The 16744-nt window shown below is 39.4% G+C and overlaps 1 protein-coding gene across 2 annotated transcripts in view; it reads right to left on the bottom strand.

Annotated features, from left to right (window-relative positions):
• ENTPD1 (ectonucleoside triphosphate diphosphohydrolase 1) overlaps positions 1-16744 on the bottom strand; it is an 86961-nt gene that overhangs the window by 27150 nt on the left and 43067 nt on the right. For both annotated transcript variants that reach the window (XM_047073212.1, XM_047073211.1), the window contains exon 2: positions 16324-16451. In XM_047073212.1, the coding sequence (XP_046929168.1) occupies positions 16324-16451 (128 nt within the window). The remainder of the gene's footprint in view (positions 1-16323; positions 16452-16744) is intronic.

The following is a 16744-nucleotide window of genomic DNA, read 5'->3' as shown; positions in this document are numbered from 1 at the left end:
CTTATTACTTGGTAAGAACCTAAGAACTTCCAGGGAGAAAAGAAGACAAGAATGAGGATTCAAGAGACCTCCCTGGACCACTGGGAAGAGCTACAAGTGGACTCTGCTGAGGTGTCAAGCTTTATTCTGTTTTTCCAGATTAGGGAGTGTCAGTGTGCAGCAGTGGAAGGATCCTTGACCCTCCATAACCTCCACAGTGTTCTCAGCTTAGTTACACACAGCAGGACTCCCTGTGGCAATGAGCATTATGCCCTTAAAAAGAAAAATGCCTGTATGCTTGGCAAGAAAGCAAGCTGGACAGACTCCTCTGCAAGCAGGCTTGCAGTGAGAGGAAACCACGAATTGACTTAGGTATTGGCCACTGCTGGCACAGAGGGGAATGCCTGGGGTCTGGGGCCTTTGGAACCATGGGAAGCCTCCTAGAGTGGAGAAAGAGTCTCAGAGGTTGCACAGCAGAAAATTCTGTTGTTCCCTAGCAGGGTCCGTGAATCCTTCCCGCCAGAAAATGTTCCAACCACAGCAGCAGATGATAAAATCTATCAAGGCAGCAGCAGCAAGCAGCCTCTATCTGGAATCAGGACATTCTATTCTTTGTTGACATGAAGGTCACTCTTCCAGTAAAGCAAAGGAATCAGCCTTACTTCTATCAGCCTGCTTCTCGAAGGCCTTACACAGGGAGGTGGCTAAGAAACTATTGTTTTCACTACATTTCGCTTGTCAAGTGTTTGAGAAGGTGGAGTGTATACTGTAACACAGGCATTGAGGACATTTCACCTTGTGTATACAGCAGACTGGAATGCTAATCTGTTGAACGGTGCCAAATATTTTTTGTCTTCGGAAGTGGTTTGCAGAGTAAAGAATTGGCATCGCTTGCTGCTTGAGGGACAGATAAAGCTTGATTGTATGAACATTCTGTTTGAACATTTTGGAAGTCTGCCTTTCATTGTTACAAAACTGTCAGCATTTTTACACATTCCCATCTTAGAGCTAGAAGTTCATTCCATCTAATCTTTGTATTTGATAGATGAGAAACTATGTCCGGTACAATTTGACAACTTGCCTAACAAGTCCAGATAGTGAAGGCCTTAGGAGACCCATGTGGGGCCCAGGTGGCCACCGCCTTTTGTTTCTTTTTCACAGCAGCATTTCCAGTGCATGTTCCAGCGAGCACAAAGCCTGCAAGGATCCAGGCAAATAAACCTTCCCAGAAATCTGGGGAAAGCTGAATGTGCTCTCTCTCTTTCTCTCTCCTGGGTTCATAAACCCACTAGGTAGTGAATGCTTCACAGAAGTCTGGTGGTGGAGAAACTTGCCTAACTTTGTTTGAGCCAGCATTCCCTAGACTCCATGACAACAGAATTGTTTAAAATAAAAATCTCCACCCAACAGAAATGCTTTGACAAATGCTTTGTCTTGTGCCATCCTATCACTCTTACCCAGTGCTTCTGTAGCTCATATTTAAAACACTTCTAAAAGCCCCTGTGAGTCTGTTCTTCACATTAAAGAAACATCAAAGATTTGTGTGATGATGAAGAGATACGACATTCCCCTAGTATTATTTCAGTATTACTTTCTATTTTAAATATTTATTAAATATTTAATAATATTTCAATATTTCAATATTACTTTCTATTTTAAATATTTATTAAATAGCATCTAGGAAATGAAGGGGAAAGGTGTAAAAAGATACTTAAGATCCTACCAACTAGACATCACCGTCATTTTGATTTATCTCCTTCCAGTCTTTCCTAAATGCATACATTTTTATATAGCTGAAATCTTACTGTTGTATACAATTTTATCTTAGGCTAGTTTTTGATCATGTCCACGATTTTAAAATCATAACCAATCTTTCTAAGCTATGTTGAGTGAACAGAAGCAGTGCTCTAGAAAAAGGAACAATAAAAATGACCTTGCTTGGTTCATGGAGAGGCCAATGTAGGGCGTTTGGTGAAGACCTGGAGGTACAGGTGACAACAGACCCTGAGCCCACCGAGAGGGGTCATGTGGAGGTGGGCCAAAACTCTCCTTAAGATGGAAGTAATTCTACCTGCACAAATGTCACAAGTCCAAGAGTCTGAGTAAATGTCCCTAGATGTGGGGGTAAACAGAAAACTGGAGCATCAGATAATCTACTTGTATTCCTGACTCTGCAGAAGTGAGATATTCAACCTCAGTCTTCTCATTCAGAAGCACCTGCCATGACACTGACCAGCCCTCGATTCCCTGGAGGACAGGTAGCTTCTGTTCCACAGCTTTGGCCCAGAATGCCCTTCACCTGAGATGCCAGCCTTCTCTGACCTTCTCAGATTTGACTCTACCCTCCTAATCCATGGCTCAGAGTACCTGTACTTTTGCTCTAAAGACAGCACTTACCATGACGTGTACTACATGTCTGTGTGGCTATTTGCTTCATGTCTGTCTTCCCCATAAGGATGTGGTACATTGTTCAGGCAGCTCTATTTTGCTTACCATGGTATAGCCAGCATCCACCACAGTATACACTACCACGTGTTAGGCACAAAGAAGGAATTCAACAGACAATTGTTGTATTGAATGAATGAATGAGGGGGGTTAGAGTTATATGGTTCCTGCACTCCTTCCAGTCTCAAAAGAAGTTAATATTCACAGCCCAATATAAAGTAGTGCCATTGGGGTTGAGTTCCACCACCACTACCACCACCACCCAAAAAAAACCTGTAAGCCAGGTAACATGGGCAGCCATGGGATAATTAACTTCTCTTGGTCATTTCAAACATACTGGTTCTTTAGAATCTTTCTTAAAAGTCTCTGTAGCTTTAGTTGTACTTTTAGCAGCCTCCTCAGTCTGTTTCAGTGAGTCCTTTTGAATAAACAAAACTAATCCTTTTGAACTTGACTCTAGTACTCTATAAACAAATCAGGTCTCCATTAGCTACAGCAATGCCGGCAGGGCCTATAAACAATTGGAGACCATTTTCTGCCTTTTTTTCCCCTTTAATTGGAATTACTAGACCTTCAATACAAACCACAGTTTTATTGCTTTTGTTTGTTTAATTGTGGTAAAATACACCGAACATAAACTTAACCATTTTAAGTGTACGTTCAATGTACAGTTCAGTGGCATTAAGTACATTCACACTTTGGTGCAAACACCACCACCATCCATCACCAGGGATTGTTTTTTAAACAAGACAACATTAAAATCCAGTGGAGTACAAATAATATAGACATTTTCCGGGAGTATTTGAGATTGACAATTGGAGCAAATCCTTCCAAATTCTCCATAAAAAGATACAATCGCACAATCACAAATGCTTAACGAAAAAGACCACTTTAATTCCCTGTGAAAAAGCAGATACACTGGGACAGGCTCAGCAACCTTAACAGATTAGCAGCTAACGGCCTTCCCTAGAACTCATCTCCCTCAAAGTAGTGTGGACAGCTGGTCTCCACAAGGGCTTCTGATGTGCTAGATACTCTGATAAGTGAGCCACTGGTATTATTTCTTATAATCCTCACAACCACTTCCATTTTAATATGAGGAAACTGAGGCATAGAGAGAGAATCCTACTTGCCCAAGTCTCATAGCAGAAAGTAGCAGATCTGAGACTGAAATCAAAACCATCTGGTCCCTGAGCCAGCAGGCTTTCCACAGAAGTGGCAGCTGTTAATGAAGGCATGTGGTTTGGTACTGGGTCAGTCTGGTGCCTTTGAGAGAACCCTGTGGGGATCTGTGTGTGCCAGAATGTAGAATGTTTGTGCTATAAGGAATATCTGGTAACTCGCTAAATGCCAGTGTTCACCAATGAGCAGGAAATTAAGGAAGTGATGAACTGAGCAGATCTGAAAAGCTACCTCCCCATCCAGGTCCGCTAGGATAAAGGCACTTTCCCAGGGGCCACGTAGTTCACTAAGGCCTATTTTTTGAAAGTCATCATTGCATATCTACGGGACAGTTGGTTCCCAGACTTTAAGGGCATGGGAATGTCCCAGAATGCATATTCAACAGGTAGGTTTTTCAAACCCTGCAACTTGAAGGTTCAAACTGAGTTGGGGCTGGAGGGACGGGGGTGGAATAGGGAACCCTGGCCTCCAGGGGATTTGGAGACAGAGGCCTGCCTCCTATGTTGACAAATCTTGCCATCAATCTGGTCCTTCACATGCTCTTCACATCCAAGTAGGAGGCAGTTTTACCTGCGTAACTCTATTCATTGAGCCAGCAAACTTCTATGAGGCAACCAAGTCAGATGCTGTGCTGGTTATAATTTAACATGGATTTTGTGATTATTTGATTAATGATTATCTCTTCCACTAGACTATAAGCTCCATGAAAGTAAGGACTTTGCCAGTCTTGCTCATTGGCATGAACCCAGGACCTAAAATAAGAGTAGATGGTCTGTTTTGTATCTTAAAATCCTCATATATGGACAAAACATAAGAAACTCTTAAATACGCAAAACAAACAGAGGGTTGCTGGAGGGGTTGTGGGAGGGGGGATGGGCTAAATGGGTAAGGGGCATTAAGGAATCTACTCCTGAAATCATTATTGCACTATATGCTAACTAACTTGGATGTAAATTTAAAAATAAATTAAATTAAAAATAAATAAAATTTTTTAAAAAAGAGTAGATGGTCAATGACTATTTGTTAAGTGAATAAGTTGAGTGAATGAATAATAAAATGCATGCAACGACATATGAAATCCAGGCCCTGTCCTCAACATGCTTACCACCTCAGTAGCTGGGCAAGTAAACAACACATCAGTACAAGAAGGAGTTCTTGTGTTTTTCTAGATGTGGCGTGGGCATGAGGCCACTACTTCTCCATTAAGGCAGAATCCAAACTGGGTCAGGTAGGAAGATGACAGGACTGCATCAGCAGAATGGGAGGGTTGACCTGGGCTGGGTTAGACAAGGGTGGGTTAGATGGGAAGAAGCAGGGATAAAATGGCAATTTGTCACCAGGCAGACAGGCTGCAAAGATGATAATATATGATCTATCAATTGCTGAGTGTCCACAGTGGGCCAGGACTCCTGCTCAGCACTTCACGTTTGCATTTATTTATCCCAATTAATTCTTGCGGTAACCCATGAGATACTGAGCCTTGTGCAAGAGAACCTCAAAGGCCCTCATTTTGTTTATCTATAAGATGAGGATAATCTTTCATTCCTTAGAGCAGTCCTGGAAGAAAAAATGGAAATGATTTTTAAACTGCAAGCACTATATTAGAATGATAGAATTCCTCAGGACTTGGTCCTTGCCCTCTTCTTGCTTTTTACCCCTTTCCTATAATCTCATATACTTCTAGGACTTCAATACATCAATGACATAAGAACCATATCTTTAGTCTAGACCCATACTGTTCAATAAGGCAGCCCTTGACATAGCCCTTGTGGCTATTGAGCCCTTGAAATGTTGACTGCAGGTGACCCTTGAACAACACAGATTTGAACTATGCAGGTCCATTTATACATGGATTCTTTTCAGTAAATACAGTACAATACTGTAAATGTATTTTCCCTTATTATGATTTTCTTTTTTAAATTTATTTATTTAAATTCAAGTTAGTTAACATACAGTGCAGTCTTGGTTTCAGGAATAGAACTCAGTGATTCATCACTTATATATAATACCCAGTGCTCATCACAACAAGTGCCCTCCTTAATGCCCATCACCCATTTAGCCCATCCCCTGACCTAATTACCCCTCCAGCAACCCTCAGTTTGCTCTCTGTATTTAAGAGTCTCTTGTGGTTTGCTTCCCTCTCTGTTTTTATCTTATTTTTCTTTTCTTATGATTTGCTTTTTTCTTTCTTTCTTTCTTTCTTTCTTTCTTTCTTTCTTTCTTTCTTTCTTTCTTTCTTTCTGAGAGAGAGATAGAGAGCACAAGTGAGGGAGGGGCAGAGAGAGAGAGAGGACACAGAGAAGCAGGGATTGTGCTCACCCAAGTGGGGACTTGAATCCACAAACTGTGAGATCATGACTTGAGCTGAAGTCAGATGCTTAACAACTGAACCACCACCGAGGTGCCCTCTTCTTATTTTCGTAACGTTTTCTTTTCTCAAGCTCACTTTATTGTATGAATACAGTATATAATACATACAACATACAAAATATGTGTGAATCATATTTTATGTTTATGTTATTGGTAAGGCTTCTGGTCAAGAGTAGGCAATTAAGTTTTTGGGGAATCAAAAGTTATACATGGATTTTTGACTGTGTGGCAGGGAATGGTACTCCTAACCACCCATGTTGTTCAAGGGCCAACCATAGTCTGTATTAACATGTGACTTAAGTTAAAAATTGCATTGGATTTTGAAAATAGCATGAAAAAAGGAATGGGAAATGTTTCATTAATAATTATTTTGATGGAATGTTGAAATAATATTTTGGATATAATGAATTGCACTACATTAAAATTTAATTAATGCATTTAATTAATTACATTGTTATTAAAATTAATTTCACCTCTTTCTACTTTTTAAAAGTGCTGCTCCTAGAAAAATTAAAATGTGGCTTGCATTATACTTCTCATAAGCAGTGTGGGTCTACACCTCTTCTATGAGGTCTAGATCTGATTATCCAACTGCTTTGACATTTCTCCTTGGATGTCCAAGACCTCAAAAACAAAAACATTTTTCTTCAGAAACTTAACTCAAAACCTTCTCCCCCTTCCAAATTACTGTAATAGCCTAGTCTCCTACATCTGCTCTTATCCTCCCACCCTCTACTTCATTGCAGCCAGAGTGATCTCTGCAAAACACAAATCTGATGTTACTGTCCTTCCCATTGCTCTTAGGATTAAAACTAAAATCCTCAACCTGATTTGCAAGAAACAGACTGCACCACCTCTCTCACCATCTTTATCTGTGAGATTCTTGGACTTGCTTTCCTTTTGCCTGGAATACTCTCTATCCATCTCTACCTCAGCTAACTTCCTCTTATTCATTCATTCATTCATTCATTCATTCATTCATTTATTAAAGTAGACTCAAGCCCAGTGCAGAGCCCAATTTGGGGGATGAACTCACAACACTGAGATCAAGACCTGAGCCAAGATCAGGAGTTGAATGTTTAACCGGCTGAGCTTCTCAGGTGCCCCTAACTCAGCTAACTTCGAAAAGTAAGGTATGTTCATTCCTTTAAAAAAAAAGGTGTTTTTTTTTAATGTTTATTCATTTTTGAGACAGAGACAGAGAGACAGAGAGACAGAGAGCATGAGTGGGGGAGGGGCAAAGAGAGAGGGAGACACAGAATCTGAAGCAGGCTCCAGGCTCTGAGCTGTCAGCAGAGCCCGACACGGAGCTCAAACTCATGAACCTTGAGACCATGACCTAAGTTGGACACTTAACCGACTGAGCCATACAGGCACCCCTAACTCAGCTAACTTCTAATCATCCTTCAAACATTATTGTAAATGTGATTTCTTTCAAGGAAGACTGCCTGGCTTTCACTTGGTGGCATTCATCACAACTATAATTAATAATCTGTGCCATCTATTAAATGTGTTTCCTTCCCCAGATAGTAAGCTCAATCATATCTATACTGGCTTCCCAATTGTGTAGCCCAGTGCCCAACACAAATACTTAATACATAATTGTTGATACATGAATCTGTGAACAAAGATCTGCTAAGTAAGGTATGGTCATAAAGAGATGATGTTATATATTTTTATTTTATTTTAATTCCAGTATAGTTATATACAATGTTATATTAGTTTCAGGTGTAGAATATAGTGATTCAACAATTCTACACATTACTCAGTGCTCATCATGATAAGTGTACTCTTAATCTCCTTCACCTATTTCACTCATCTCCCCACCCAACCTGCCCTCTGGTAACGATCAGTTTGTTGTCTATAGTTGAGTCTGTTTTTTGGGTTGTCTCTTTTTTGTTTCTTAAATTCCACAGATAAGTGAAAATATATGGCATTTGTCTTTCCCTGACTCATTTCATTTAGCATTATACTCTCTATCTTTAGCACTATCCATGTTGTTGCAAATGGCAAGATTTAATTCTTTTTATGGATGAATAATATTCCATATGTATGATATATATATCATATATATGTGTGTGTTTTCCACAGTGCTTTCCACAGTGGATGTGCCAGTTTACATTCCCACCAATAGTGCACAATGGTTCCCTTTTCCCACATCCTCGCCAACACTTGTTGTTCTTTGTGTTTTTGAGTCTAGGCATTCTAACAGGTGTGAGGTGATATCTCGTGGTTTTGATTGACACATCCCCGATGATAAGTGATGTTGAGCATCTTTTCATGTGTCTGTTGGCCATCTGTATGTCTTCTTTAGAGAAATGTCTGTACACGTCTTCTGTCCATTTTTAATAGGATTATCTGGTTTTTTGGTATTGAGCTGTATAAGTTTTTTATATATTTTGAATAGTAACACTTTACTAGATATGTCATTTGAAAATATCATCTCCCACCCAGTAGGCTGTCTTATTTTAGTTTTGTTGATTGTTTCCTTTGCTGTGCAGTTTTTATTTTGAAGAAATCCCAATAGATTATTTTTGCTTTTGTTTCCCTTGCTTTAGAAGACATATCAAGAAAAATGTTGCTACAGCTGATGTGAAAGAAATTACTGCATGTGTTCTCTTCTAGTATTTTTATGGTTTCAGGTCTCACATTTAGGTCCTTAATCAATTTTGAGTTTCTTTTTTGTAGTCCAGTTTCATTCTTTTGCATGTATGTGTCCAGTATTCCCAACACCATTTGTTGAAGAAACTTCTTCCCATTGCACATTCTTGCCACCTTTGTCAAAGATTAATTTACCATATAATTATGGGTTTGTTTCTGGGCTCTTGATTCTGTTCTATTGATCTGTGTGTCTATTTTTGTGCCAGTACCACACCATTTTGAAGGGTACAGCTTTGTAGTATATTTTGAAATCTGGGATTCTGATATCTCTGGTTTTGTTCTTCTTTTTCAAGATTGCTTTGGTTATTCAGGGTCTTTGTGGTTCCATACACATTTTTGGATTGTTTGTTCTTGTTCTGTGAAAATACTATTAGTATTTTGATAGGGATTGCATTAAATCTGTAGATTGCTTTGGGTAGTATGGACATTTCAACAATATTGGTTCTCTCAATCCATGAGCATGGAATATCTTTCATTTGCTTGTGTTATCTTCAATTTCTTTCATCAGTGTTTAATAGTTCTCTGAGTACAAGACTTTCACTTCCTTGGTTAAGTTTATTCCTAGGCATTTTATTTTTTTGATGCAATTGTTTTTTTAAATTTTTTTTTCAACGTTTATTTTATTTTTGGGACAGAGAGAGACAGAGCATGAACGGGGGAGGGGCAGAGAGAGAGGGAGACACAGAATCGGAAACAGGCTCCAGGCTCCGAGCCATCAGCCCAGAGCCTGACGCAGGGCTCGAACTCACAGACTGCGAGATCGTGACCTGGCTGAAGTCGGACGCTGAACCGACTGCGCCACCCAGGCGCCCCTTTTTTGGTGCAATTGTAAAGGGATTTTTTTCTTACATTCTCTTTCTGTTACTTCTTATTAGTGTATAGATATGCAATGGATTTCTGTATATTGATTTTGTATCCTCTGACCTTACTGAATTCATTTATCAGTTTTAGTAGTTTTTTGGTGGAGTCTTTAGGGTTTTCTATATATAGTATCATGTCATCTGCAAATAGTGAAAGTTTTCCTTCTTCCTTACCAATCTGGATACCATTTTGTTTCTTTTTCTTGTCTGACTGCTGTGGCTAGGACTTCTAGTACCATGTTGAATAAAATCGTGAGTGGACATCCTTGTCCTATTCCTGACATTAGGGGGAAAGCTTTTCACTATTGAGCTGTTAGCTATGGGGTTTTTTTTAAAGATGTTATTTTTAGGTAATCTCTACACCCATAGTGGAGCTTGAACTCACAACCCCAAGATCAAGAGTAACATGCTCTACTGACTGAGTCAGCCAGGCATCCCAGCTGTGGGTTTTTTATATACAGTCTTTACTGTGTTTATGCATGTTCCCTCTAAACATACTTTGTTGAGGGTTTTTGTCATGGATGGATATTATACTTTGTTGCATTCTTTTTCTGCATCTATTGAGATGATAATATGGTTTTTATCCTTTCTCTTGCAGATGTGATATATCATGCTGATTGATTTGTGAATATTAAACTACCTTAAAGCCCAGGAATAAATCCCACTTGATTGTAGTGAATGACTTAATGTATTGTTGGATTTGGTTTGCTAATATTTTATTGAGGATTTTTGCATCTATGTTCATCAGAGATATTAGCCTGTAGTTGTCTTTTTTTGTAGTGTCTTTATCTGGTTTTGGTATCAGGGTAATGATGGCCTCATAGAATGAATTTGGAAGCTTTCCTTCCTCTTCTATTTTTGGGAGTAGTTTGAGAAAAATAGGTATTAGCTCTTTAAATGTTTGGTAGAGGGGCATCTGGCTGGCTCAGTTGGTAGAGCATGTGACTCTTGATTTTGGGATTGTAAATTCAAGCCCCACTTTGGGTGTAGAGATTATTTAATAAAATCTTTAAAATACACACACACATACCTACATACATAGATGTTTAGTAGAATTCACGTCTTAAGCCGTCTGGTCCTGAATTTGTGTTTGTTGGGAGTTTTTTGATTACTGATTCAATTTCTTTGTTGGTAATAGGTCTACTCAAATTTTCTATTTATTCCTGATTCAAATTTGGGAGGCTATGTTTCTAGGAATTTGTCCATTTCTTCTAGGTTGCCCAGTTTGTTGTCATATAATTTTTCATAATATTCTTTATATTTCTGTGGTATTGGTATTTCTCCTCTTTCATATTTTGATTTTGTTTATTTGAGTCATCTCTCTCTCTCTCTCTCTCTCTCTCTCTCTCTCTCTTTGATGAGTCTGGATAAAGGTTTATCAAGTTGGTTGATCTTTTTAAAGAACCAGCTCTGGTTTCATTGATATGTTCTATTGTCATTTTTAGTTGCCACTGAGTTTATTTCTACTCTAATCTTTAATATTTCCTTCCTCCTACTCGTTTGGGGTTTTGTTTCTTATTCTTCTAGCTCCTTTAGGTGTAAGATTAGGTTGTTTATTTAAGATTTTTCTTGTTTTTTGAGTTAGGCCTGTATTGGTATGAACTTCCCTCTTAGAACAACTTTGCTGCATCCCCCAAATTTTGAACAATTATGTTTTCATTTGCATTTGTCTCCATGTATTTATTTCCTCTTTGATTTCTTGGTTGACCCACTCATTGTTTAGTAGCATGCTCTTTAACTTCCATATTATCTGTGCTCTTTCCAGATTCTTGCTTGTGGTTGATTTCTAGTTTCAGAGTGTTGTAGTCCAAAAAGATCCATGGTATGACTTCAGTATTTTTTAATTTATTGAGACTTGCTTTGTAGCCTAATATGTGATCTATTCTGGAGAACATTCTGTGTGCACTTGAAAAGAATGTGTACTCTGTGGGCACCTGGGTGGCCAAGTCAACTGAGTGTCTGACTTTGGCTCAGGTCATGATCTCGCTGTTCATGGGTTCCTGCTTCCTACTTTTCTTACTCCCGCCTATGATTTTTCCTTACCACTCAAAGAGATCCTCCTGGATCTGGATTTCTGTTTCCTTCCGTAGATTCAGGAGGTTTTCAGCTATTTCTTCAAATAAATTTTCTGCCCCCCTTTACACTCTCTTCTCCTTCTGGGAGCCCTATAATGCAAATGTTTTTATGCTTGATGGTGTTGCTGAATTCCCTAAGTCTGTTTTTATTTTTTTCTCCCATTCAGCTTGATGGCTCCCCATTACTCTGCCCTCCAGGTTACTGATCCATTCTTCTGCTTCCTCTAGTCTACTATTTATTCCATCTAGTGTATTTTTTACTTCAATTTGAGTACTTCATCTCTGATTGGTTCTTTTTTTGTTTTCTATTTCTTTGTTAAGGGTGTCACTCTTTTCTCAAGTCCAGTGGGTATCTTTATGACCATTAATTTAAATTCTCTGTCAGGCATATTACTTATCTCTGTTTTTTATCTCTTGCTGTGATTTTGTTCTGTTCTTTTCTTCGGGACAAATTCCTCTGTCTCCTCATTTTATCTAATTCTCTGCATTTTTTTCTTCTCTGTGTTAAGAAAGATAGCTACATCCCCTGTACTTGAAAGTAATGGCCTTATAAAGAAGAGGTCCTGTAGTGCCCTGGCGTGCAGTGTTCCCTGTTCACCAGAACCTGGCACTTCAGGGGTGTCTCCTATGTGTGATGCATGTGCCCTGCTGTTGTGGCTGAGCCACTTTTTACTTCAGTCCAATTGTCTGCGATGGCTCTCTTTGCCTGTTGTGGGCAGGGTTTGGTCCCTGTGCTGTTAGTGGACCAGTCTGGGGCCACCTTTGGCTTGAGTTGAGTCAGACCAGGGGTTGGCCAGAGATGCATTAGCACAAACTGCAGGGTGTTTCTTGTGTTGTCTTCTGAGAGACTTTCATTGGTTGAAGGGGCCCACAGTCAGACCAGATATCTGCCCCAGCCCACTGCTAGGGCTGCAGGCAGACTGGTGTGTGTGGTTATCTTTTCTCCCTGGGGCAGGAGTCACTTTGGAGTGGTGCTGGGTCATCAGGGCTGCTTACACATTGCTAGGCTTGTTGCACCACTTTGGATGGGCTCTGGTCAAGGGCATATTGGACGGGGCAGGTACACAGAAGAATGTGGGGCTGGGGCCTGGGGCACACAGCATTAGCAAGGTTTGTGTAGGTCTGCTGTGGAAGGGGACCTGTAGCCACCAGAACCAAGGCTGGCTGGATTAGAGGGAGTGGATCCCAAGAAGAACTTGGGAGCAGGGTGGGTTGTGTTAGCAAGGTCTGTTTTGATAGACCTGGAGTGAGACACCTGCATGTCCTCAGGAGAACACAAGGGTGGGGGCAGGCTGTTAGCAAGTTAGCTAGTGTTGGAACAGTGCTGGTTCACAGGTGTCCATGTGTTTATATTGGGAGGTGGGGGAGGGAGATGGCATCTACCAGCTCCTTTGTTCCTGGAGAAGTCTCTCAATGATCCCTACCCTTCCAAGCATGTGCTCTGAGATTAGTAAACAAATCTCCCTCCTGCACACCCCAGGTGATTTTCAAACTGCTGCTTCTAGGTTGTATCTCCAGGGGCTGTTTGTTGTGCTATCTTTTTAAGGCTGGGGACTTAGTTTCCTCTCACCATCCCAGCTCTTCCAGAACTGAGCTCACTAATTTTCAAAGTTCCAGGTGTAGGCCCCTGCTTCACATGCAGGATCCCCGTGCCTGAGGCGCTTGGTGTGAGAGTCTTGTCCTCTCCCCTTTCCATGCCTGTATTGTTCTTCCCTCCCACAGACAGTCGCACAGTTCCATTTAGCTTCTAAACACATCTCTACCCTTCCTACCCTCTGCAATGTGGTCCCCTTCTCTACATTTAACTGTGGAAAGTCTGTTCTGCCAGTCTTCAGATCACTTTCTGGGTTACTTACACTGATGTAGGTGTTATCTTGTTCCATGGAACAAGATGAGCTTAGGGTCCTCCTACTCCATCTTCCCCAGAAGTTTGATGTTATACATTTTTCAAACAAATGTACCAGGTACAAATATCAAAATAAGTGTTATTCTTTAAATCATTTTTGAAAGGAAATAAACTGATTCCAACAAACTACTCAAAGCACTCAAGTAGCTCATGATATTTGGGATGATCCTGGTATTAGTTTACAAACCACCCAAGAAAAGAGTCTCGTTTATTGCTCTTATTTTAGATTATATAATATTTAATCATACACCTTATTCATCAAACTTAGTTTTGAATGATTTAAGAGATATTATCAAAGAGTATGCTCCAAAGCAGCAATGTCCAATTAAATTTTCTGCAGCAATGGAAATGTTCTACGTCTGCACTGTCCAATTTAGTAGCCACCAGCCACATGAGGCTATTGAATACTTGGAATGTGGCTGGCACAATTAAAAGACAAAATCTTTTATTTTAATTAACTTAAGTTGAAATAGCTGTATAGGGCTAATGACTATCAAATTGGGTAGCATACAAAGCTTAAAGACATCACCAAAGACAAGTGCCTAAAATACTTTTGCCCTCAATATATGCCAGCAATCTTATTAAAATTAATGTATGACCTTAATAAATAGCTAACTTGCATATATAAATTGATCTTTGTGTTAAATAAACCAGTGATATTGCTATAAAGATTCATTTCATATGCCAGTGCCTACTCTTCAAATACTCATACTTTTTATTTAAAGACTTTGTTCCATTTTGTGGGTCCAATACAACACAGAATCACAACAGAGTCAATGGTGACTACTGTGGTTGCAGAAGTATTCTTTGGGAACACGGAGCTCAGGTCTGTCATGGATTTTGCCTCCTAGACAGTCCCCCTCTCCAATGATGCAATAATGAACATGTAAAAAGGTCAAATCAAGAAGGCATGTACTTTTGGAGCTGGTAAACAAATAGCAGAACCAAGATGTCACGAGACTTCAACTGTGAGTGAAGTTTTGCCAAGAGAGCCGACATCACTCAACATTAAAAGGCAAGAGACCATCGACAATGAGATAATATCAGCCTTCTGTGCTGACAAAGGGGCTGCTGTGCACAGTTCCACTGAGTTGAGTTCGTGTTGCAAAGGAATGCCAATGTAATATCCAGGCCTCTGCTATACAGCCACTGATTTGGGTGGGTGGCAAAAGTTTTAGAAGCCCGGCATATGCATCCATCTTTCCAGTCTCACAGTTTAGTAACTTCAAATACAAGAAAATATACTTTTGAAGATGTATTCCAGAGCCTCCATGGTCCAGTTAACTTCTGAACATATGTACAGTTCATGTACATACGTGCCAATATGTACAACATTAGCATATTGATATATTCTGGGCCATTTTAGTTTTATTTACTTGTAGATTAATTTCAATGAAAGTTTAAAAAGGTGTGTTTACAACATAAATTTACATTTACCATATGCTTATTACTTAACAGATTAAATAATGACCACATTATAAGGCACTCATGAGACATTCATGTTTTAGAAATTTTACTTTGATGAGTTTGAAAGGAAGCAGAAATAAATCACAACAGAGTTAATGACCCTAATTATTTTTAAAAATTTATTTATTTAATTCAAGTTAGTTAACATACAGTGTAGTATTGATTTCAGGAGTAGAACCCATTGATTCTGTCACTTACATATAACGCCCAGTGCTCATCCCAGCAAGTGCCCTCCATAATGCCCATCACTCCTTTAGCCCATCCCCCCAACCTACCTCCCCTCCAGCAACCCTCAGTTTATTTTCTGTATTTAAGAGTCTCTTATGGGTTGCCTCCTCTGTTTTTGTCTTATTTTTCCTTCTCTTCCCCTATGTTCATCTGTTTTGTTTCTTAAATTCCACATATGAGTGGGGCACCTGGATGGCTCAGTCGGTTAAGCGTCCGACTTCGGCTCAGGTCATGATCTCACAGTTCGTGAGTTTGAGCCCCACATTGGGCTCTGTGCTGACGGCTTAGAGCCTGGAGCCTGCTTCAAATTCTACGTCTCCCTCTTTCTCTGTTCCTCCCCTGCTCATGCTCTTTCTCTCCTTCAAAAATAAATAAAAACATTAAAAAAAATTTTTTTTAATTCCACATATGAGTGAAATTATATATTTGTCTTTTTCTGACTGACTTATTTCGCTTAAATAATACACTCTAGCGCCATCCATATTGTTGTAAATGGCAAAATTTCATTCTTATTTTCAATGATATTAACTAGCTCTTCAAATGTTGGAAATTTCCCAAGAAATCTGTCCACCCATGAATTCATTTCAAATTACTATATTCGATACATGTATATTTTCTTTGCATTTTTAAAACTGATTTTGCTTCTTTCTTTAGTATTTTGGAGATGAGGAACAGATCTTCTCCACATTCTTTGACCTTCAAAGTGCTTTATACAATGCTAATAAATTTTATTATTTTGGTGACAGTAGTAATTGAATAAGAAGAACAAAGAGTACAGTGTTGTGACACATCCACAATGAAACAATAAGTAAGAAGTAGAGATAGTACTAGATCAGAGAATATCAGCACAAAATATTCCCAAAAAATACTAGCGCATATCTGGATGTAGTGAATTAAGTATCTGTTTCTGTTAAAGTACTAATCATAATTATTGCTGAACAAGCATAAACACAATTCTCTTCCTACCACTAATTGATTCAAGGCATTCTCTCTTCCAGAATGAAGATTGTTTCCATTTTACCCCCTTAATTCAATGGATATTGACTTGCTCCTGAGCTGCCAGAACCTCCACTCCTCCTGAAAGCTCTGATTTACCATAACTTCCTTCCCTCGCCCAACCCCAACCAGACCCCCTCAAGATTTGATTTACCTTAACATTTTCTGGCAATGGTTTGTTCTGGGTCAGCCCCACAGCGATCAAAGCAATCACAGCCATGATAGAGGAGAAGCCAAGGATGATCAGTATGTTTCTAGAACAAAAACTCTTCAGTTCAGACTCTAAAATCAAAAGCAGAAAAGGAAATATTAATAAGAAGTCAACAAACATTGACTCTTCCTCCACTTTCTGTATGGTCTTGTGCTAGCTATCTGGAGACATCAAAGATAGATAAAGGTCCATCTTTATTCATAAAACACTTGCAAAGTAATAGGTAAATAATTCAAGAACAAAAGGATTTGTTTGTTCTGTGATGAGGACCAAGACTGAATTAGTGGCTTTGGTAAGGAGAATGGACAGAATTGGGTCAGTGGTCAGATAAGGAATGAGGAGACAGAAGAATCCCAAATCGGCA

Source organism: Lynx rufus, unplaced genomic scaffold, assembly GCF_022079265.1.
Source record: "Lynx rufus isolate CCGP_SWC_20201006 ecotype Redwood Valley unplaced genomic scaffold, mLynRuf1.p SCAF_11, whole genome shotgun sequence".
Lineage (NCBI taxonomy): Eukaryota > Metazoa > Chordata > Mammalia > Carnivora > Felidae > Lynx > Lynx rufus.
Note: the sequence above shows the minus strand (reverse complement) of the source record. Positions and strands in the feature narration are given on the sequence as shown.